At 39.8% G+C, this 25,267-nt stretch overlaps 1 protein-coding gene across 6 annotated transcripts in view; it reads left to right on the top strand.

Moving 5' to 3' along the window:
- The window catches only part of Elk (Eag-like K[+] channel), a 34,610-nt gene that overhangs the window by 1,467 nt on the left and 7,876 nt on the right, over window positions 1-25,267 (top strand). The window contains exons 1-9 of one of the 6 annotated variants that reach the window (XM_077401216.1): window positions 44-372; window positions 8,256-8,366; window positions 17,952-18,185; window positions 19,552-19,683; window positions 20,543-20,670; window positions 21,092-21,320; window positions 23,219-23,382; window positions 24,102-24,315; window positions 24,890-25,069. In XM_077401216.1, coding sequence (XP_077257342.1) covers window positions 8,291-8,366; window positions 17,952-18,185; window positions 19,552-19,683; window positions 20,543-20,670; window positions 21,092-21,320; window positions 23,219-23,382; window positions 24,102-24,315; window positions 24,890-25,069 — 1,357 coding nt within the window. In that variant the 5' untranslated portion in view covers window positions 44-372; window positions 8,256-8,290. Of the gene's footprint in view, window positions 1-43; window positions 373-4,084; window positions 6,095-8,255; window positions 8,367-17,951; window positions 18,186-19,551; window positions 19,684-20,542; window positions 20,671-21,091; window positions 21,321-23,218; window positions 23,383-24,101; window positions 24,316-24,889; window positions 25,070-25,267 lie in introns of those variants that run through there. The other 5 variants (XM_077401218.1, XM_077401220.1, XM_077401215.1 and 2 more) reach the window with 5 other exon arrangements.

Raw genomic sequence — 25,267 nt, 5'->3', positions numbered from 1 at the left:
GATTCTGCATTAATAACATTGTACTTTTAAATTAAATCGGAAGCGGATCAGGTTCTTCAGTCGAGCCGAACATAGAGTGAATGCAGAGACCACGTCGCGCGATCGTGTGTCACGGCGCGTATCCGCGAACCGTCGGGCGACCGTCGGGGTGTCGGGTCGTGCAATGCCGTGACACGATGTGAAAAGCAGGACCACGGGGCAACAACGGGCGCGACGGCGAACCGTGATGAAAGTAGGACACGGCCCACGACGGCGGAAGCGACCGGGCCGCGCGCTCCGAGCCACGGATGAGAGTTCGCCCCCGGAGTTCCGAGACCATCGATCCCGCTACTTGCGAGGGTTGTAAGGTCGTTAAACTTCCCCGGTCTACCTGTACGTATCTCTTGCCGCATCGCCGCGCACTTCCCCGTATTATTCCTATTGATGTATGTACCATCGGGAAAGGGGGGACTCGGCGCGGCGATCCACGCGAACGCGACGCTCCAATTTCGCGCGATCGCGCGATCCCATCGTCGTTTATTGTCGTCGTTGTCGTTGTCACTGCGGCGGTTCGTTTCAACTGGGTTGCCCGTTGCTACGCGGCGACGGGGCGGGAAATGGCGCGGCGAGAAAGGTGATCTTGAAGAACGGATAGTTTTACGCGATATTTGATGAGCCGCTTTAACGAGGGATATCTTTCACTCTGCGATATTTATTTGCTGTATTCTTATTACAAAAAAACTTATAGTAAAATTCTCATCTCTAATCATCAGTTTGACGCATTCCAAATGATTGAAACGAGACTCGGTAAACAATTTTTACCACGAAAACTCGACCCAGCCCCCCCACAAGCGGATCCTCATGTGTTTTGCAATAAAATCCCCTGTAATTCCGAAAATTGTTCATTTAGGGGTTCTTTTCGTCAAGATGATAATATTTATATAGCTATCCATCTCGAAGGCGGCGGCCTACCGGCTGAATCAGCCGGAGAGATGTTTGCCCGACGCCAAGAAGGATAACGTAGAAATAGCGAGGCCTAATTTCCGAGTGCTTATCGGAACAACATGTGATTGAAGTATACACGGGATTAAGGGTGGTAGGCCTGACTGGCAACATCAGGTCGATAAACCGTCCACCCCTTAAGGTTCAGAAAGTCGGTGGCCTGTGTACCGAGGGTGCGCGAACGAGGGAGGAGGTATAGAGACGGAGAGGGTGAAGAACGAGAGAGAAAGGACGCGTACCCCGCGTGCCGCGGTTACGGCCGGCACGACATCGGCAATGCGGCAGCGTTTTAATGTCGCTCTACGTCGGCCTAGTCGTTGCACCTGGCACCATTCGCCGCTTGGCGAACGCAGGTAGAACGGTTGGTGGGAGGGGGTGGCGATATTAAGGACGCGACCGCTCGTCGGCCCGCGTAACACGGTTTCGAGATTGGGCACACACGGCGAGATATCGATGGCCCGCGCACCAACGTAGATAAAGACCGATGGTGAACGATCGTTACCGCGTTATCTCGAACCGTGCTACTTCAACCAGGGTGAATTACGATAGCGAGGAGCGATAAGAAGCGACCAAGTCGGAAGCCTCGTCTCGTTGAAAGACGGAGGCGAATCTGGTCCTTCCTGGCGCTATATATAGTCCATTCGTTTCAGCCTCTCAGGACGACTTCGAACTCCGGTTATTAATTAACTCGGTTTAACCCCGGAAACGGATGCCTGGGATGATTTTTATACCTCGGTATTGAAAAAAATTAAGCTCACGTCACAACAATTTTAATGTGCTTCTGTCGTTCTTTAAATATTTTTTTGGTTTCTCCTTACTTTTTTCAAAAGATCTATGTACGTATATTGTCCTCAAATATTAATAAATTATAGAACGATTAAAAATATCTAATATGTAATTAATAACAATGATTTTTATTTGGGGTGTAAAAATTATTCCAGGTGAACACTTAGGCAAAAAAAATCAGGCCCGTTTAATTGCCCGGATTAATTGACAGAATTGCGTAAAGCAAAACTTCTGACCGTATAATTTACCGTTCTTAATCTAATCTTTTCTTTTTCACATACAGGTACTAGTTGATAAATTAATCACCGATTAAGGTAATCGGTGCGTTTGATCGAAGTCACCGCATTGTGGTACCCTCGCGTCGCTCGGAACGCTCTTGTACACACAGAGTCATTAATGCCTTGGCTCATGAATTTATGCACAATTTATCGAAGCAAATGTGCATTTCCCATATACGCCTCGATAAGCGCCTAATCTCGCAAAATCGAGAATCGCGTTAGGCCGACTACACTAGCAACTAATCTTGTGCGACGCGAGGTTGTCCCAGTATTTCTCGCTTAATTCGTTTGGAACCGCTAATCTATTTCCCTGAGACCGCTAATTTCAATGTACACCAAATACATTCCAGGAATGTGATTCATTACGTTGTAATCATACGATTGTGTGCGCGGTCAGAGGATTTCTGCCTTTTCGTAAGAACGGACGCGTTAATATCCCTGCGATATTTTGTAAACAAATAACGCGATTATTTCGAACGCAACTCTATTTTCTGAGATTTTACGCATCTCTTCGTATCGCGCCGTATATCTTTTACCTTTCTGTTTTTCCTTGAATAATGCATGAGGTTCCGTATCTGTTATTCGTATTACCGCCTTGGCAGTTTGAAATTTATGGCACACATGCCCTACCACGCAGCAGAGTCTTACATTTGAAAGAGTTTCACATCACGGAAATGTCACAATTTCTAGCCCAAAAAACACTTAAGATCTATAAGTGTGAAATATTGTCTAAATAACACCTAAAATATTGTCTTGTCTAAAAATATACATATACATATATGTATAAAAGTAGTGCTAAATATTCTTATAAATATTTTGTTAATGATAGTTACTAATTAACACAGAGTGCGGTGAACTAAATTGTACTATATTATACCATATTGCATCGTATTGTAAAATGGATAAAATCGTTGGGCTCGTAAATATCGCTGGCGATCAAATCGCTCAGTATAGCGAAAGGTATATAAAATATGTATTGTCGCGAGAGTGGCGCGCGAGCGGTGGCATAAAGACAGAGAGAACAATTCAAACTACGAACAAATCGTAAAAGATGAAACTCGTTAACGTCGTCCAGTCGTTCGTGCCAATGACTTTTTATCCGTTCGGCTATCAAATAGAACAGCAAGCGTGCCGTGTTTCATCCCGTCTTGTTTTTTCATCCCGTTTTTCTCGCTCCTGGCCTTTCTCGTTCTCGCCTTCGTATCTGTCCGCGGAGACATTTGAAGTACTGGAGTATCGATTATATGGACCCCGCGCTTCGTAACTACGCGCAGTCCGCGCTGTCCGGATAACCCACTAACACTGACGATCCTCTCTCATTGTTTGGAGATTTTTTTTTTTACCATTTTCTTTGTAGCGCTGTTATAATGCGGTATTTGTGTTTAAATTTACTATTTGCGGAAATACGGAAGGGGGACGACGTGTAATCAGGGAAGACTATACAGATAACGCGTAAGGAATCAATATTTTATTACATAGCGGGAGCTGTTTTAATTTCGAAGAGACGTTGCGGCGCGAGTGCCTATAAAAAGCATCAGAATGACAAGCGCGAGGTATAGACGGAGCGGAATTATTGCAGGCGTTTACCTTATCGCTTCTTGTGCAGCGTTAATCCCTCCGCAAAGTAGACGTGCTTAACCGTAGGCCGCGGTATCGCCTGGCGGCTTGGCGCGACACGGCCGCTTCGGAAACGCAGCTTTTAAAATTAGGTCGCAGCTTTATAATCGCGATGTAGTCGAAGGTGGTATTCTTAGACCGCGGTTGTGTAGCTGAGCGTAGCGGTTTCTTCAAAATTCTCTCCTCCTCTCTCTCTCTCTCTCTCTCTCTCTCTCTCTCTCTCTCTCTCTCTCTCTCTCTCTCTCTCTCTCTCTCTCTCTTTCTCTCTTTCTCTCTCTCTCTCTCTCTCGCTCGATCTCTCTCTCTCTCTCTCTCTCTCTCTCTCTCTCTCTCTCTCTCTCTCTCTCTCTCTCTCTCTCTCTCTCTCTCTCTCTCTCTTTCTTTCTTTCTCTCTTTCTCTCTCTCTCTCTGTTCGACGTATTATACGACGTGACGACGCTCGACGATGTATCACTCTTCGAGAACGATGTATGAGGCGACGACCTGACGGATAAACATCCATTTCTGGGGGTAACGACACCCGGCCGCCGACCGACCATCGTTCTTGATTAACCCAAACGTTCCGATTTCAGCTTCCGGGAACGGATACCGCGCGGGCGATCGTAAGACGGATGTATATTGAGTTTAATTCAGCGGAAACCCGCGCGCGCGCACGCACGCGTATCTGGGGAAAGCTTTAGCGTTTGATTTGTGGAAGATAGCTTCGCCGTATAACTCGACGTAATAATAAGATATAGCCCCCTGCGTCAGTTTCTCGCAGCAGCGGCCAATTTCGATGTTATCAGCCGCGAGTTCTATATATTAAGATTTAAAATAACTTGGTTGCCGGTTAAAATCGAGCCCGCCCCCGTGAATTTTTTTTTTTTTTTTTTTTTTTTTGCGACGGAGATCTATATCGGGAACGCTTGCAGATTGCGCGGCCTGTTCACGAAGGACTAGCACGCGAATACAGTCATCGACCCTCCTCGGTATGAGCGCCGCGTTATACAATACCATCAAACTGACCTGCAGCAACGTTTTATTCAATATAGACCGCGATGCGGCGCGGCGCGGCGCGGCCCGGCGCCCGAACGGCCTTTCCATCACAAAAAAAGCGCCGATCTTTACCACTGCGGAATATATTTTTTTTTACGTTTTCAAATCATTCCCGTCATGCGTATGGTAATTCGTTCTATATACGTTCCATATACGCGTACGTGAGTCGAAGTCCAAGTTTTAAGACGCGCGCGTTTAAAAGGCTGCAGCTGAGAAATGCGATTTTCCCGGCTACGGAGCACGTTCTCCCCCGACGTTTCGACCTTGAAAAGATAAGGTAAGCTTAGAGCCGTGCGTCAAAAGCGCCATAACGCGCGTCATAAAGCGGACTGAAGCGAACGAAAATATATTCAACACGGGACGCATTCTTTGCGGAGTGGAAATGTTTGATCATCGGATAGGCGCCGCTTCGACGTGAACGAAATAACGGATATGCCAATTTGTGGCCGTGTTTAAGAGAGGAAAGCTTCTACGGTGATCCGTCAGTGTCGGGTACGATGGGATTTTGTTTTAACTTGGCGATAAGACCCGCGTCGATCTTCGTTCCAATATTCGGATTTTCTCCCGAAAAAGTTATATTCGCCGTCGATCTCAATCATACCATAATTATGCAAATTGTACGATGGTCGATGCCTATATCTACGTCTTTATATAACAATTTAAATGGTAACGGTTCTGCGAAAGGACTATTAAAAATCTGCTTGTATCACGATGAAATTGCACGTGGCACTCGATTCGGGTGGGCCATTGACCTGTCGACCGAAAAAGCTCGAAGAATTAAAAAAAAAAAACCCACCCAAACCGGAAAAAACCTTCGAGTGTCGAACTCGACTATCTCGACTGAAAACCGTATCAGATTTTGAGATGTACGTGCGCGCGCGCACGCAAATAGGCGGTGTGCGTGTGTGTGCGCGCGCGCGCACAACCCTACGGCGGTCGGTGGTGGAGAGCGTGGGGTACCGCGGGGTGTCGCGGGACGTCGCGGGGGGGTTGCACACTTATCGGAGGTACTCGCTCGTGCCTTCACCTACGCCTAGGACGCGTGTGTCTGTTACCTTCCCACGGTTTACCACATGTTGCGCTTCGGTGCGAGGGGCGCAAGTCAGCCAGGAGCCCGGGCCATCAGGATAGACGGAATCTCTCCCCTCGGCTCTCGGTCAGTTACGCGATCGCCAGCGAACGATTCGCGCGGCCGGTGCGCACCCCGAGCTGCTGCTGCCGATCTCACCGAGTGCCGCATCTCTCGAGTGCATCGAACTTGACGGACGAGGCGCGAACGTCCCTTAAACTCGGAGCGAAGGGGGTTACGCGAAGGGAGAATCGGTGTGGATGATAGATCGGTGGTGGTGGTTCGAAGATGCTCGATCAGTGAGCGGGTTAATCGCTTTCTCGACAAGGTCGGTATCATCGGGGACGGAAGCCCGTCAAAGTTCATATTAAATTATGCACGTCGCTAAAAAGCGACAGGAACGAAAATACGTGCCATTTGATATGTTCCGAGGATTTTTATACGAAGTAGATGTGTAAAAAGAGATGATTCCTTATTTAATAATTAATGATCGTGGAATTAATAATGTTATGATTGATGTTACAAATATATTACAGTTATTATATTATATATTTTATTAAATGTAACGCGATGTACAATTGTACATTAATAATTCAATTAATAATGAGGAGAATATCGTGAATTTTGTAGAAGGGTTCTACTTTCTCGCGAATGGATGGAACAACCTGTTGGCGAAGGAGAATATTTTTCTCGTTAAATAAATGATAATCATTGTACCGTTTCATTTCGGCGCAAAATAGAACATTACTTTATATTATAAGCAATTTAAATAAGTCCTTTTTCCATTGCTATTATGAAATAATATAATTCTCTTGAGCATTATATCGCGTTCAAAAGTTTTATTATTTTTTAATTGTTAAAGAGTGAACGCTTTTTTATTGGATAAAATTGTCTCCTTTTACAGGTAATTTATATAGTTTCATGCAACTTGTTTAATACACGAGTAATTATCACCGCTTATTTCAAGCGATCTATCATGCGAAACGTTGTGCAAATTTAGATATCCGACATGATTTCAGTATTTCAGTATCGTGCCTCAATCTATTTTAGTGGATTAGGCGTACAAATAATTAATACGATCGTCTTGATATATCACAGTAATAAACCGAGCATTCGATGGGTTCGAGGAAAATATAAGTTTACTTTGAGATACTATGTGTAACTTGAAGTCTATTTTAATGATAGATCGATTTTGCCGATTTGATTATCAAATCTCAATTTTCACAGATTTGCACATGTATTATAATTTATAGATTTACATATTATATATTTCATTTCACTTCACAACGCGTGCGCGGTGCATATATTTGTAACGTTGTACATACATTATTATAATACATCTCATATTTTTTGTTCACATCCAAGAAATATGAAACATAGATAATGAGCTCGCTCCTTCGAAAGAATGGAAAATTTTCTGAGAAATACAAAAGATTTTTTTTATTGTTAACGCTAAAGAAAGAAAATCTGTATCGCGTTCCTACGTTAAAGTGAAAAATTAACATTAAGCTATATGGGTTTCGTTCTGAAAGCATTAAAGAGCGTCGTGTACATGCAGCGCGCGAAGCTAGAATGATTTACACTAGGTGTACAGACTGTATAGGGTACTCTGTCTCTCTCTCTCTGAGATTACATAGAGTTTTCATTTTGGCAAATAACACAAGAGCTATTGTTCATAGACAGTTTGAAACGTTTTATATTGAATTATATGTACACGTCAAACTACAATAACTAAAATAAATTGTTCCAGCAAGATATTTCATAATATAACGCTGTCATTTATCGCAGACTACCTCTGAAATTAAAAATCATGGCACATCGTCACGTGTGAGATTTACACATGTGTATCTGTATATATTATGTAAAATATATTATATAATGTATATTTTTTTATATATTATATTAATGAATTACAAAATCAGCAAGCAATTTTGTGATTTATTTTTTATTATGTCTACGAATAAACATTCGTATATAGTTTTTCTATCTCTATTAAATTTATAATTAATTAACTAAATACACGAGTACCCCGAGGGAAAAAGTAATGACGAGCACAACCAATTTGCACATATATTTCCGAGATGTGCAAGACGCAATAGTATAACCCGGTTATTCGCGAACGGTCGATGATTTCTCGGTTAGGGGAAAATAGAGGGATTGGATTATAGTTCCAGAAAATATTTATTGCATCAGCTCGGGAACCGGGCAACGCGCGTTACAATGCAATGGCACTTTGCCTCGTAATAGGGAGCTTCGAATGACATTGACTTACGGTATTGTTCAATGAATCGTAGATTTCTATATATATACTTTGTGCACGACACAAACGGTGAAATTCGACGTTCGTCGAAGAGCTTTGCTAAAAGACGTGAAGATCGCGAAATAATTTTCACATCTTTATACGTTAATTTAATTAATTTTGTAAACGATGCGGGTGTGTGTGATATGTATGCGAATAATTTAATTATGATATTTACGCATTTGCACAGGTTCGTGCGCTTAACAGCGCGGTGGAGCGGCCCCAATGCCGGTCAGGAAGGGCCTCCTCGCTCCACAGAATACTTTCTTGGACACTATCGCGACTCGCTTCGATGGAACCCGTAAGTCTTTTGTCTGCTATAATATATACACTTGTCTTCGACACGGTATAAGTCTTCGACGTAACGGTTACAATATTATCGAACGCCGCCCAAGTTTTGGAAAGATTTTGCCCTAAAACAAAGACCCGGATATTAATTACTCTTCTTCCTCTACTTTTTTAATTTCCGTAAATCAACGGATTACTTACGCGTAATCACCGTAAGTATCGAACAATTCGCGAACTAATCCGCCCTCGTAAATCACAGGAAAACTTTTTTTGCAAAACTTAATTCTCTTTTAAGAGGTAAAAAGCGCGGAACCAAAGCCGTCACGGAAATGCCGAAGCCGTCGCTTTTTTCGATTAATTTTAATCCCCATACGCGAGGGTTGCGCACCCCTAACAATAAGTCCTCTCTGCATGTTGCTAGGGATACGAAAATACGATACGGTTCTCATGCTGCTTTACATCGGCATTCGTCGGTGCTGCGAAAGGATATGCGAATTGACACGTTTTAGCGAGGAACAAAGTGTAGTGCACAAAATAATATTGTTGATACATCTCTCTCTCTCTCTCTCTCTCTCTCTCTCTCTCTCTCTCTCTCTCTCTCTCTCTCTTTCTTCTCCGTATTATAGACGGTATGCTTAGTATAGAACGGTAGGTTAAACCCTTTCTGTTTCGTGTTTCATCCGTCGAGGTTTATCGTTCAGCCCCAGCTGAACCTGTAATGCTAATGTCCCTGTATCACGCGGCTTTCTCTAATGCCTCGATGCGTGCATCGGCATTAACTGCGGGGACATTAACAATGCGAGAGGCGTAGGATGTCGGTGGCCCGATGGGCCAGATGGTGCAGCGTCATGATTATAACGCGCGTTGCAGCCCTCGGACTGCATGAATTGAGGGCAAGTCCTTTTTCTTCCATGATTTTATGTTCGAAACTCTCGCGAGGGAAAAGCTCAGGCTGCTACAAGGCACAATGGTTTTTTTTCCGCAATTTCAGAGTCAGCAGCAGTTGCCGCGGTAAAAGGCTGCCGCCCGATTTAAAGGGATCATAAGAGATAATTTTCCCAAGATTATTTTCGCAGATTTGCTTATCGATAACAACATAACGATTGGTTACCCAGACAACACGCATATATCTTAAAAACGTCATATGTCCCGATTTAGGACATTGTGTTCACTGCATGGGTATCCAATTGTCTCGTTTCAATCACTCCGCACGAATTTTTCTCTTTATCCCTGTCCACTGAGACTACAAGTTAGTTAACGCCTAACTTTGCCCGCGTTCGTTTATTTTATTTTTTCAGTAGCTCCCAATGGGAATGAACAAAACAAACGCAGGGTTTGTGTGTGCCGGCATCAAACTTTGGTTCGAGCTATATTGAGCTATATTGTAAGAGAAATCTAATTATAAGAAGTAGGTGACGGATCGTCAATGTCGTCGTCTTCAAACAAATCACGGTTAGAATTGCATCCTTAATAAATATTTGCGGTTTTCTTCTTTCGTCAAGGACACCGAGAAATCTCATCGACGATTTTGCAAAAGGTTGCAAATTTAATGTACTCAACTCTTTATATATAGCATTATTGCGCGCACGCGGATCTATTGATTGATATTCTCCATATTGTTGATCCATTCGTTTATATTTTTATATATTTCCATATCTCTTTGTTCAGCAATTTTTATCCTCTTTCATTTATTCTAGTGTCTAGTCATTGCGCATTTTAAAACCAATTATTTTCTTATTCCTTCGCGATTTCCTCTCTTACGCTCTTTTGAAATTGGAAATATTTTGCATTGCGTGTTTCTCATTCTATTGTTATAGCGACGTTATTATGATGCATGTTGTGCGTGCAGTTAGATAACCTCTCGCCAAGAACATAAAACTTCGTTCGTCGACCCTGCGTTTTGCCTCGTTTTCTCGTCGACATAGAATATTAATTCAGCATCGGCGACACGCGAATCGATTCTGCTTTTAAAGTCGTACATTTCAATCACATAAATTCGCGCGAAGAATCCTTCTGCTTCGGTTACCACCGAAACGCACATGTTACGCTCGATGTCATCATCAAGATATCATGTAACTTGTGAAATCTGACTGCAGCCATCTCACTCGTGACAAACGCGGCTATTATTAAATGCACGAAATTCCGGTATATTTACTGTTTACATCGGAAAACTCTCTGCACAGAAACAAAGGAAAATAATAATATCAATTTTATTACAAGTTACATTACATTTATTGCATATCAATTGCAAAATAAGGACATTGTTGCACATTGTTTACATTTATATGATCTATGAATGTGTTTTAAACGCCTGTACACGTTTTACTAAATACCCTTTGCACGCATTATTATTATTGCTACTATTATTATTGCTGCTACTATTATTATTGCTGCTATTTTAAAAAAGATATTAATATTGTTTTATTTTAAATTATTTATAGAAATTTGTCACAGAGTTTTTTACGTTTAATGTAGCCGTCGTTCTGTAAAAAAAGTGGAACGTTACAAATATAATTACAAGCTATTATTGATCAAATCATAATTGTGTATTAATGCATTGCGCATTGGAAAGGAGGGAGCTGTAATTTTTTCGAAAAGTATGTTCAGCAAATATGCAGTTAGCATACTAGTTTTTCGTTACAATTCGAATAACACGGTATTGTTCAAGTAGCGATGAAATTTCTATTCTATTAAATTTTAACATTTAGCTAGTGCCAAAGGATTGCGAAGCGAGAGTTTTTTTATTCCCGAGCCTTTTCCCACTATCTATCGATAAATCCTATTATTTCTTCAGCACGCGCGCGCTCATACAAGTGCACATATGTACACACAATTGAACTTTAAATTCAAAAATTGATAAAATATTACATACATTTATTATCCTCGCCCTCATTTTTCAAATTTAAAAAATGGCTGGGTCCGGAGTTGATGATGCACACCACAAAAAGTCGTAAAAAATCAATATATAGAATTTGTCGGATCGCAATTCTCTTACCGCGTATAAATGTAATGCAAAATAACTGGCAATAACTAGAATGTACCACGATGCTCGACACTTTAAAGACACATGGGAATATTGGGAACTCGAATGTTATAAAAGAGATAGGTGCACACACAGACACACACACACACACACACATCACACACACAGAGCGTGACCAATATCTCCCGACGGCTTCCAACTTCCAGTTGTACAGACCTGCTCGGCCCTCGGATCGTATCCACTCCGAATCACTATAGCTGTCACAATGTTTCGACGTACGCACGTTGCGCGACAGCATGCAACGCGTTAGCGAAAGCGAGAATTTCAATCTGTGTGTAATACTGTCTACATCAAAAAGTCCTGCTCTTCACGTGCTATGACACATACGTACTGTCGCGACGTTAATTTTCGACGCTTTGTGCACTGCGTTTTCACGTGTGCTCAAAGAGTATTGACACAACACGTTAATCACCGTGATTACTCGCATCTCTGACGAACCAGACGTATCGACAATCTCCGATTAATTCTGAGCAATGGCATAAATCGCTACTCGCTACTTAATCACTTTGCATTTAGAACTCTCTGACCAATTATCAAAACTTGAAATAAGAACAAAGTTAGTGAAAAATTATTTGAAGGGGATGTTGATAACGTTATTGTAATCTGAAATTTATGACAACTCTGATAATAAACGTCGGAATAATATTTCGCGAGATTATCCTGATAAAATATAACTTTTGCAAGTAATCTCCAATTACGTTTTATATACGTCATAAAGATAGTACATATACAGAAATATTAAGCCCCGTTAAGAAACGGTGCCAGCACTGTGCTAAAATTAAGGTGGCATTTATCTTTCAACGGAGGTATAATTTCGCTAGACATCGTACGTCAATCAGAACTTTGAGAACTGTATGTAAACAACGAAGGATATGTCTGGTACACATATGCAAAGATGCAAAGCTCGTGAAATAATGTTCTTGTAGAGTTTACGATGTAATTAATTCTCTTCAATACAATTCTCATTCAAAAGTTTAATCCCGTTATACATATTTATGTAATGTCTAAAGCGATCTCTCCATTCTCCTTTATGCTTATCTAGTATTTCTTTGGTGAATAGAAAATGCATACGAATAATCCACGTATCGATCCAAGCGACAAGGATAATGATGATTACTAAATATGGATAGCTCGTATCTTATCGTAAATAATAACGGGTACTGACGCAGATAGATAACCATAGAACGATGCACGCACTTATCCGCGCTTTGTTCTCGATACAACGATAAACTATAAACGTTCAACGACAAAATAATTATGAAAATAATTTAAAATTTAAAAAGGCCAATTTAATTACTAGAAGGACTTAATTTTACCACGTTATTATTACCGTTCTATTATATGTATAATAAATAAGTAAAGAAAGAACAAGTAAGTAAAAGAAGTCAAATAATTTTCTAGCAAAACTATTCTCCAACTTTGTAATTATTTCTCCGGTATTTTGTTTGAAAAATGTACGTTATTTGCTTTACAGATTTTTATAGTTTATACAGATGTTATTTTTATTCAAATTTATATGTCGCTAGAGAGGAAAAAAGCTAAATTACAATATCAGCGATGCGACAAACGGGAGAGTCGACTTTATTTCTCCCAAAAAAATTCCACGAAATATATTTGATGATACCAACGAACAAAGTTGGTCACACGGGATTCCATAAGCATTGGATCTCACGTTTGCCAAGGTTAATCTCTTGATATCCGCGTCAGGAAAGCATTGTAACGTAAAGAGACAGGCTATTTTTTTTCCCTGTGAAGAAAAAACTAAGGTTGTCGCACGAAACTGTAGAGATCGAATAAAAGCTATTTTCCATTTCGGAAGAGACTGAATACCGTTTTGATTTTCAACTGATGACAAATGTTGCCTCTGTTTTTTCACCGAATATTATTAACATTGACAAATAACATGTATAACGTATTATTAATAACAGGAAGAGAGGGAGAGGGAGGGAGGGAGAGCATTATATATTATTTACAAACTCGTAAATTATCCTCCTGCATCATTTCCTTTGGCTATAACACACGCATATTGACCACATGTAGTTGAGATTTATTACATGTACAAACACGATTGCGAATCAGAACATGATAACGAAATTTTGGATTGCTTGAAAAATGTGCGATGGCACGATAATGGGAAATGAAATCGATTTAAACCACAAATGTGTGTGTGTGTGTGTGTGTGTGTGTATATATATATATACACGTGTGTCGCTTTATTTGTCTCTCTGACCCCTCGAAATTTTACGATTAAAGCCAACGATTCGTCGTTCCCCCAACAGAGATCGCCAAATTACCGGTATCGTTCGTAATAAACTCGCTTGAATAATAAACCATTCTGTCTCGAAATTACTTTGATAAGCAGGAAATTTGTATGCCGCATCATCTTGTATAATCGAAACCTCATTATTTCAAAAGTCGGAGAAATATATTTTCCGGTAGTTTAATAATAGTAACAAATTGTACAATATTTTAAAAATGTTAATAACGTATTAATAACTCATATATATTATTATTATTATTAAAATATTGCGTATAATTGAAAATATTAATATATAAAATATATATTAAAATATTGGATATTATTCAATATTTTAAGAGTTAAACATTTTAAAAATTTAATAATGAATTTTAGCAAATTATCGAAAAAAAAAAAATTGTCAAATATTATATATAAATTAAAAATGTTCACATAAAATTTGGCGTAAATACAATAATTATCTAAACGCTTAATTAAAACCGCGACTTATTATTTCCGGCTTTATATTCGTTTTTGTATTCGCCATATGCTTTTTTGTGCATTGTTGTATATGCAGCATCCGCGATCTGTATACCGAATATAATTCTAAAGAAGACGGAAAACGCGCACTGTAGCGTCTTATACACATATAATCGAGTTGTATATAGTAAATTACATTACAACCAAGTTTCTTGGCAGATGCACATCGGAAGTGGCAAGGGTAACATTGTTCTGTTTCCAACACTCCAATACTCGACGAACTGTTAATCTATATCGTCGCTTATGATTATTAGCCATTCGCTGCCTGTAACGCACACCGCAGCATTTCGCTGCACCCGCCCGGAGATGCAACACGCGAGCGCGGAAAACAATGGATAGCTCACCTTTGGCAGGTCAATAACCGTTCGCGTAATATCGAAGGGGCTGTATGTATAAAATATCGATTCGCGGTCGCGCTGATAATGTGTTTTAACCTCGCGAGAATATCGCGCAAGAATATCTATCGCTCATTGTGAGCTCGGAGATGAATATTGGCCCAAGTTAAATTGCCTCGAGCCAAGTTTCGACGTTTGACCACTTTGCGTTTCAATCGGGAAGGTATAACTGTGACAATGTCATTTTCATCGAACGGTATCGTCAAATATATAAATCTTAGAAAATAAATACGCTAGCCATTTTGACCGTCGCCAATCTCTTCCGCAATCTCGTTACGGGAGCACCGCGACGCCGCGCCTGGAAGTTAGCACCTTGAAAGTTTGACGGAACGGTCTTTTATGAAAATCCAAGGAAGAGGGGCTTACCGTTGGCTATAAAATTAATATCCCATTAAATTATCCCTATTCGAAAACTCACTTGTAACATAAATCCCCGAAACGTGACGAAGCTCGCAAGGTCGTCGCGAGTATACCCATACTTTACAATATCCCTATATAAATCAATGATGGCCATGATAAGGTCGCGATTAAACAATGACACGCGACTGAAACTGGCATTGTGTAAAGTAATATTATTATTTTTGGCTGAACATCACGTATATTTTAATCCATGAATATTCTATGAGCCAAAGACAACAAGGAACGTGACTGCATCAGTATAGGTATATAATAGCAACGAATGCGCATTGTACAAATGTATCGCGTGCTATTCTCTGTAATCGTGATAATTTACCATAATTAGCCATAATTAGCTTAAAACATTGTTTTAATTAAATTCGCGTATAAGTGCATGTTATCGAAACCACTGATATACCTTATACCACGAAAGTATCGAGTCGCGCTTTTGCGTCAACAATGAATTGTCAAAAATAGTACATTTGATCTATATCCTGTGAAAGAAATCACATTTTCTCATTTTTTTGTGTAATTTGCGCGATTAACTGTACGACCCTTCAAAATTTTCACGAATGATTTTGTCGTCACTGCTCGCCGAAATTGTAACGAGTGATTATTGAAAGGGAATTGTAAAATTGCAAATAACAATTAACGTGCACAGCTTGATATATCTCCATCAGTCCGTGAAATACGAAACACTGCGTGTATATCGGATTAATGAGTGTGAAAACAAATAATCGCGTTTGGAAAATACATATTGTTTTATGATTTTTCAAAAATCTTTTGTATTTAAAAATTAACTTCTCAAAATTTTAGACCGTTTAAACATCGATTACTGAAGCTTTAAATAATTGAATTCTCCAGGAAATACAGAAGGCAGCTCATGTTTCTTACCGTACGTCCAATACACCTTTTTAGATACGTTCGAGGAAAAATCCGATTGTACTAAGGGGAAACACGTCGTTTGAAAACTGCGTGGAGTAAAAATTGGATCAACGGAAAACCCGTCGATCGTTACCACCAAATAGCTGGAAGTGCGCGAAAAAGACATCGATTCGATCGACATCGCTTTGATAGCACGTAATTAGTTGTTACATTTGTGATGAGTCGTTCCGGCTATAACTTACGCAATTTGCCCGGGGTTTGGAAGCCTCGTGGGACCTCGGTAATTATTTGGTGTTACCGCCTCCGGAGCAATCGGGCGAAACTACACTTGGGACAACTCGTTTGCCACTCGCGCTAATAATCGTTTGGTAGTTTGTCGATCGATTTATCACCGCAACCACCAGCTTACAAATTAAGCTTTTCTAACGTTGTATTTTATCACTCTTTCAACGCCAGTGACGCAACGTATCGAGAGCAACCAAGAATTGCATAAGTTTCTATTAACTGTGCTGTCGATAATCAAGTTGATGACGTCTCGGGGGAAAAAAAAGAACGCATGATGCAAACGTTGCATAGTCAATTATCTCGGTCGTCGGACGGTAGCTTTGTCAATGATTCTGACGTCATCCATCGTCAGCTTCTAAGGGTAAAAGCGACGTTATTTTTTAATATATTGCACTTGACCTTGAGATTTTTTCTTGTTTTATCCTATCTATGGCATACCAAATGACGCATCCTATTATGACGATAATACTAAATAAAATGTTGCGATACCTAATTATACAGGGACTCCTGCCATACTGTGCTCGCTCAGGATTCGCGCATTACTCTCTAATGCGAGTAGAGATGGAAAACGCGCAACTCGTGAGATGCATTTAAATTAATACGACGAGCGGTTAATACGATATTGTTTTGCAAACACGCGCGTTTTCTCGAGCATAAATTTCGTTGGTAAAACGAGGTCGTTTTACGCGAACTGTGGAAACTGCTGCATCTATCAGGATGTCAGAGCCAGCGAAACTCCGAAGCGTAAAACAACGGTGTGATTTTTTTCAAACGAAACGTCCGATACATACGTATTATACCTACGCGTCTTTCTCTTTCGGGTTAAGAGCTTTCACGCGTGCAATGTACGAACGCTTTTATCAGTGCACACCCTGCACGCTCTCCTATGTCCCGTGTGAGTGTCCGGTCCGATCGTAAGGAAGCGTCCGGAAACGACGTCGCATCGTTCGATGATTATAGTCCACCCTTTATGCGACGCGGAAAATTAGGAATTAATACGAATAATAGGGAAAATTGAACCATGAAGGGATTATCGGCTAAAAATATGCCCCTAGGGGAAAGCCACGTACACCACGCGTTCTCCTTTCGGGCGTTTCATTAAAATGTCAGATTTTTAGGTGCATTTTTGCATCGCGTGAAATCCAATGCGAGCGCAAGCAAACATATGTGTTTTAAAACAGAATTATAAAAGAGAATGTTGGTTGACAAAATCGGATGAAGAGATACTGGCACTTTACGTACAGTTTTTCTCGATACGTTGATGTTAACGAGAGAATTTCGTGGAATACATTTAACAAACTGATGGCGTTAAATCATTTTGACATCTTTTTTTGTACGTTACTGCATGGCTTAATCACTCGCGCGGCGTTGCACAGGTTTTTTATATCTAGAACATCAGCATTTGAGAAAATCAAACAATAAAACATATTGAATTTAATTTATAGTGCAGGTATATAATTTACAAATTCATATAATAGTATAGTGTACAGCGTATCACTTTGTTCCGTTATATTAAGTACACACATATATTATTGCAACATGAGAGTAATTATGCAAAATTTGGCCCATATCGGTCAAGAGGTTAATAGGGAATATGCAGACAGACATTCTATAATTTATATATATGTTATATAATCTAATATATATAGATATACTCTATGTAAAAAAAACATATATATATATATATATATATATATATATATAGAGTAATTTCCGATGATATAATTTTGGCAAATAACTTTTACGTGCTTACAGCGTGCTCTTATCGTTATCAATCGCGATCAATCTTCAATACCTCTGTTCTACTTCTGTTCGCAGACAGCAACTTTGTACTGGGAAATGCGCAGGTTCCGACGATCTATCCGATCGTCTATTGCTCCGATGGATTCTGCGAGCTGACAGGATTCGCGCGAGCGCAAATCATGCAAAAGAGTTGCGCTTGCAAGTTTCTCTATGGGCCGGAAACGAAGGAGGAAGAAAAGGCCATGATCGACAAGAGCCTCGAGAGCAAGACGGAATTGAAAATGGAGGTTGTCTTCTACAAGAAGAGCGGTGAGTTTTACCAAGATATCCAATGACGGGATGTTTCTGAACGGCGCGGGTGATCACCTTATGAGTATTATACGCCAGCGTCGTAAAAGATTACCTTCACTTCCATTACAGGATACGTAACTTTCATTTACGATACGTAACTTTCTTGGTCTTTCAGGAAACTTACAACCATTTGCGACGCATCGGCTCTTATTACGTTTCTTACTTAAATTGTACATTTTAGAATTTTATAACGCAATAACGTAATGTATTATGGCGAGGAATATAGAATCTTTAATGAGATACATCTGTATTTAAAAGAGCGAATGAAAAAAATAGAGAGTGGGAGAGAAATATCCCACGCAATGGTGAAAGTCATTATCAATTTAAATTTTTCGAGCTTGGGCGACATTAAGGAATACGATATTTTCCAAGAAAACTCGCTATGCAAGACCAAATGAAGTAATCTCGTGTCTGCGACGCTGACCGGCGCTATTAGTTTTTTCTTCGCGCAGCGAGAAAAATCAATCTACAGTAAAGTTAATCGAGAGGTTTTCCGCACAATATACTCCGTGTTATTATCTCGATCCAGAATTTATTTCTCCGGTGATCTAGTTTAACTAAGTTCTTTTATTGGCCGCGTGATTAAGATTGTAAGTCAATTATTAATTTATGAACTTGCAAGGTCGACGTAACGCCCCGGGAAGGCAGGTGATTGCTTTTTCATTACGTCTTTTTTAGAAAAAAAAAATCATCAAATTTTATTATCTTCTATCGTCGTTTACAGCGAGCTTCGCGCGTTACATCCATAAACGCGAATAAAAGCTAATGTGGCGAAAACAAAAAAAATCAGTTTTAAATGCGAGAGAGACGCGAAGAAAGGATCGTAAGGAACGTGTCGGCGACGGAAATTCCCGTCTGCATTGTGACGCGATATTCCTTTTGTAAGCTATACCAACGCGCATTCGCGGCAATTCCATCGGGAGGCATCTAATAAAACGTCATCTTATCTTCCCATTGTGTAATCACGCTGTATTTTCATACGCTTGGCGCGTTGCGCGGTGACCAACGTGTTTCATTTTTTCCCAACTTTTTCAACGTGTTTCGCAATTCTTCGAAAAATACCACGCTTTAAAAAAACTTGACATAATCCGTCGTTCGCGTTACATTCTTTTTGCACGCGCGCGTACGTTTTACAGCACAGTTTGCCGTGAAGCTGACGCAAATATCACGAAGCTCCATTATCGGAGCGCGAAGCTTTCAGGGGCGAGCAATTTATCGTTTCGCGTTCCCTACGGACAACTTTGTTGCTTTAAAATTGATAGCCAATGATATTGATTTAATTCCGCTCACATTCGGTAAACGGTTTCTTTCGACTTGTGTCCAGGAAGTCCATTCGATTGCCTACTCGACATTGTCCCGATAAAAAACGAGAAGGGCGACGTCGTTCTGTTCCTGGCCTCGCACAAAGACATCACGCACACGAAGAACCTTCAGCTCTGTGAGTTGCACGATAGTGGTGAGTTCTAACCATGCTTCGCTGCTAAATACGCGCAAGTGGATCGATTTTAATGAGGAATGATGCGTTCTCTCTCACGGCGCCGTGCCAAAAATACAACTTGAATTCGGAGTTTACGAGTTTCGCAACGCAGGATGGGTAGGAATTGGCCCTTTTACCGTCTTTCTCTCACAGACGCGTTTTAACGAGCCACACTTGGAGCACCACGCGCGACACGCAACACGCTGCACAAATCGTTATCGCAACGTCCAGGGTTGGTAACCGAACTGTTTCGCTGTTTGAAAAAGATTCCGATCCGCTGCGTAATCCCGCATTCGTCAATAAAGTATTTTTTTCCGGATTACACGTGGTATTATCGTTACTATAAGAGTGCTCGTTCGAATTGGAACTGTAATTGAAGTTGGAATTGTAATATACCAATTTAGACTGGACTAGTCGGTTACAAACTTTACAGAATATTCACAAAACACAAATTCACCAATTTGAATTTGTATTATTATGCAAGAAGGATTTTATTTATTGTGTATGCAAATGCTATATTTATTTTTTTTTATGTATATATACCCTGCATTTTTTTATTATTTCGCTTAGTTACAATTGCTGCAAGATAATAATGCGTTCAAGAGAAAAAACTATTCTCATCGCTTTCTTTTGTAATATAGTATATATATTTATTTATATGTATGTATGTGTTTTTTACTGAATATGTGTGCGTGCGTGGGTGCGTTCTGTTTGCATTTCCTCTAAGTAATGCTTTCTGCGTGATTTTTGTCTATCAGAATACTTTGATATTTCTATGCGATTGTACATAATCTCTCTCTCCTCTGGTCCAATAATAGCGCAATTTACGATTCCACAGACTCGAATGGCAATATCGACCCTGAGGCACCGCCTTCCAATTACGGTAGAAGAAGAAGTCGCGCCGTCCTTTATCAACTGTCGGGCCATTACAAGCAGGACAATAAGCACAAAATTAAGCTAAACAATGTACGTTCTACTTGTTTTCCTTTCAAAAATTACTGCCATGAAAACATAAAGATCAAATTATGATGGGACGATAATTTATAAAATAATAAGAACTTATTACCCGTAATAATATGTTTATTATGCTGGAGAAAATTAAAATAATATACACATTTCTAATAAAGATACATACCAGCAAGAGGAATTTATTTTTCGAGTAATTATAACACACACGATCAACGTTTAAGAATGTCATTTCGCAAGTTAGTTTGCATTTGGAACTGAATAGTCGGATAAAGACGCTTTACTGAGCAAAGTCTTCTTTAGAAACCGGAATATAGCAAGAAGAAGCTTTAAAGTTATTAAATACGTTATTATTCGTCGCCAAGAAATTCGGTAACACTCAGAGCGAAAGCTCTTATTTTTACATTGCATATTATTCTAGACGCTTCTGCATTCAACCGCGCCGCCTTTACCGGAATACAAAACGACAACCGTCAAAAAATCGCAATTTATTCTTAGCCATTACGGTGGTTTTAAATCCTGCTGGGACTGGTTGATTCTCATCGCGACCTTTTACGTGGCAATAATTGTTCCCTACAACGCGAGCTTCATCAACATTGATAGGCCTACCATGGTCAGTGACGTTGTCGTCGAAGTGCTCTTCATTATCGGTGAGTATAGCCTACCTCGAATTGTCGACCCTCGTGCCCTTTAGACCTCTCTTTATCCCTTCGTCCCACTGATGAGATTCCCGTCTGAACTCTAATCCTCCTGGATCATTCCAGGTAAACGGATTCTCTATAAAAAAAAAAAAAAAAAAAGGCGATACGATCTTAACGCGCTTGTATTCCGACATGCCGATAAACGAGATTAATTAGCTCACCGTTCCTCGATATTGTTCCTCAAATTAACATCAACGAATTATCGGTCCATTAAACATCGCGCTTGTATATTTATACTACAATCACGTGAGTGAACGCGCTTTTCTTAAGTAAGAAAATAAATCAAGATCTCTAATCGTTACTTCGTAGAAATCGATTGCCCTTTTGGAACAATGTTTTCCGGGAAGGAAATGAGAAAAGTCCACCAATCATTCGCAACACGTGGAGCTCGTTAGATCGAAACCAAGAGAGGCATTCTCGGCCACCCTCCTTTTTTCTATATCGCGTTATAATGAGTGGCCCATCGGTTCAACCCTCGCAGCTTCTTCCAAATGAAAACATACCAGAAATGTTTTCGCGCGAATGTTTTTCCAAATTGTTTTTCCAAGAAAGCTCCGAACTGACTGACAACGAGGGTCTCGAGAGTGCCGAATAACGGGACGGCGACGCGTTTAAATCTGCATTAATCGAGTAAACAAAGCCACTTTAACTTTTTCGACAACATCGAAAGAAAGTTACCGGATAATGAAGCGGGTCAATTAAGAGGGGATTTAATGACGATGGAAAAAAAGCGGTGGGTTTTTCACCTTGAGGAAACCTTTAAACGACGAGCTCGCATTATAATGCCGATCCCTTGATTTAACTCTTTAATCGTTCGCGATATCGAGGCTGCAGGCTAATTCTGACGCAAGCGTTTTCGTGGGGCACCACATTGTGTTGCAAACTATGTTAAATAAACAAAATAAACAACAAGCATTTTCAATACACTCGCTAGTTTAACGTCGGATTTTAACTGTCAAGCGAAATTGCGCTGTCATGAAATTGAACGAGGTCTGATAAAATTCGCATTAAAAGACGTCCGCATTACAAATTGGAGCGAACTTTTTTTATTTTCTCTTTCCTCGCACGCGAGAGCGTGCACAACACGTTTTAATGACAGATTCTTTAAATAAGTTTATCATATTGCGATTAATGCAGGATTAACGAATAACGATATTTCGCGCGCATCGACGTGATGTGTAAAATATCGACTATCTGCGACTTTTAAATGAAGTTACTTCTCGGATAAGTGGACGTGGAACGTGATTTTCGCGGTTGAAATTCAATTTGCAAATGAGATTAAAAGGCATTCATCGCACAAAGCCGAAGTTTCGCTGAGCTGCTTGATGCGTTTGTAGGAATAGAAACTCGGCGTAGGACAACAAGCAGGAAAGCCAGGGTTCTCCTCTTCGTTTAGTTAGGCTACGTACAAGCAGACTCCGCGTTTACAATCGCTCGCAATCACGATTATTGTCGCACCCCAGGGGTGAAAACAATGTTTTCTGCTCGACGAAAACATGCTTAATTGACACTTTTCTATAAAAAAAAAAGATTAATCAGGGACAATTCACACAAACCAATTGTTCGTAATTGCGATTTGTTCAGCAAGACTTGCCGAACAAACTTTTGCGGCCAAATCAAAGTGTAAAAAGTACTTCTAATTATAATTATAAAATATTTAAATTAAGATCTTATTTTAAATTTAAATCCCTGCACTTTTTCCTTAATCAAATAACTTTCGGGATTCTACGAGATTTTAAGGTCGTAGCTACCCTCAGATACTCTCAGATACCCTCTCGTACGTGCGAAAGATCCTGATGATTCCATGTGCATTACGAATGTATATATGCTTTATTATTCTTCCCCAGATATCGTTTTGAACTTCAGAACAACGTACGTGAGCAGGAAGGGCGAAGTAGTCAGCAATAGCAGAAGCATCGCCGTGAATTACGTGAAAGGCTGGTTCTTTGTCGACCTCGTAGCGGCATTGCCGTTTGATTTTCTCTATGCCTCGGACGTTTACAGCGGCGAGGTAGGTATCTTCCATCCGCTTACAAATAGCTTTATGAGTTAGCTCAATTTCTAGTAAAGAGCGAGTGACTTTTACGCGATAAGCCCTTTTCTCGTAAAATAATGAATCTGCAATCTCGTCTTGCAATCTCCAAGAGATTGGATTCAACTTTTTACAGCACTTTCTAACTTTTAATCTAAAGTAAGAAAAATTTCTCGTTTTTTTTTCTTTTTTTTTTTGTATAATATGGAAATTGAATTAAAATAAAAATAAAAATAAAAATAAAATTAAAATTAAAATTAAAATAAAATATTGAAGCAAGACGAAGTAAAAGTACTTGAATTACGACGGAGAAATTTGTGTAGAATGGTATGTATTTTCTCGCCCTAATATCAGATAATTGCTAATTTCAAATTTCCGCCAAGCATCAACCTAATGAAGTTAAGCTAATTAATTTACCCCAAGTCTAATACAAAATCGATGCCTTATGTCAAAATTAACTATTAAATCCCGTTGCCGAAATATCGCCTTACGTTGCTATTTTCAATTTAGTAAACCACTCGTGCAAAATTGTGGATTTATTAAATATGTAAAATAAACAAAATTGTTTTTGCAATAAAATATACGATTAAAATTGCTACAGCGTCTGACATCTCGGAGACGCTGTATAGGTCCTAATGTGTGTCGTTAAAAAAAGGTGCCAGAGTTAAATAAATGTTCCTTATCGATCTCTGTTACAGGATTCAGCGCACAGTAACATTCATTTAGTGAAACTCACAAGATTACTCAGACTCGCGCGACTGCTACAAAAAATGGACCGATACTCGCAATACAGCGCGGTAATTTTAACGATGCTTATGTTATTTTTCATCTTGGTGGCACACTGGCTGGCTTGCATCTGGTACGTGATCGCCGAAAAGGAGCGATTGCGGAACGACAAGGATTGGGATTTAGGTAAGTCTCCCGGAGCCACTTCGACATTATTATTTGCAAGTACACCGCGTTCCGCGACGCGGAACGTCGTGGAATTTTCATGGGAAATGCGAGACGCCGTGTGCATGATGGATTGCCAATCCTTCGAGAGAACACGCCAGTATTCTCTATAGTGTATATCTATACAAAAACAATCTAAGAACTTCGTGACCTATAAAAATCGCTCGACACTATATCTATCTTGAGAAAGGATGTCTACACATCCGGCGTAGAATTGCGCGAATTGATCTGTATAGCTATAGAAAAGATCCTATCGACATGGAATCTCTTGCATAAGATTTGTAGAGATTGTTATCCGATAGTTTTTCCCAGAAATATAAAAGTATTTTCACGTGTCAAACGTAAAATATGGAAATACAAATAATAAATGCAAAAAAGAAAAGTTAAACAATATGAAAATCAATATTTATGCAGCTGGATAATATTTTTATTAAATTGCATGAAAATGTAGTAGTTAGCATTTCAAGCGAGACGAAAATAAATGATAAACAATCCATTAAACTGAAACGCTGGAATTGCCGTTAATATGTTCTAGGCTGGATACATACCCTGGCTGAGAGATTAAAAATATCAGTGGAAAACGTCACGCACACAGAGAGCTACATAACGGCATTATATTTTACTTGCAGTAGTCTGACTTCTGTAGGTTTCGGAAATGTTTCGGCAAATACGTTCTCGGAGAAATTCTTCTCTATTTGCACGATGTTAATTGGGGGTAAGTTTTATTTAATTTATCGATGAAAAATGAGATTGATATGTTTTGCCTGTAAAATTTCCTACAGTATTATAATTTTCACATTTAACATAATTTCATTTATACTATTTAGTCGAGAATCATCTCTTTTTCCGATATTGATAGCGATTTAACGTGAAATCGTTATGTTCCATGTACTCAATCGGAGCATTTTACACA

This window comes from Temnothorax americanus, unplaced genomic scaffold, assembly GCF_048541705.1.
Source record: "Temnothorax americanus isolate GAGA-0224 unplaced genomic scaffold, ASM4854170v1 Scaffold14, whole genome shotgun sequence".
Classification (NCBI taxonomy): domain Eukaryota; kingdom Metazoa; phylum Arthropoda; class Insecta; order Hymenoptera; family Formicidae; genus Temnothorax; species Temnothorax americanus.
The sequence above is the reverse complement of the archived record's forward strand: the minus strand, read 5'-3'. Positions and strand labels throughout refer to the sequence as shown.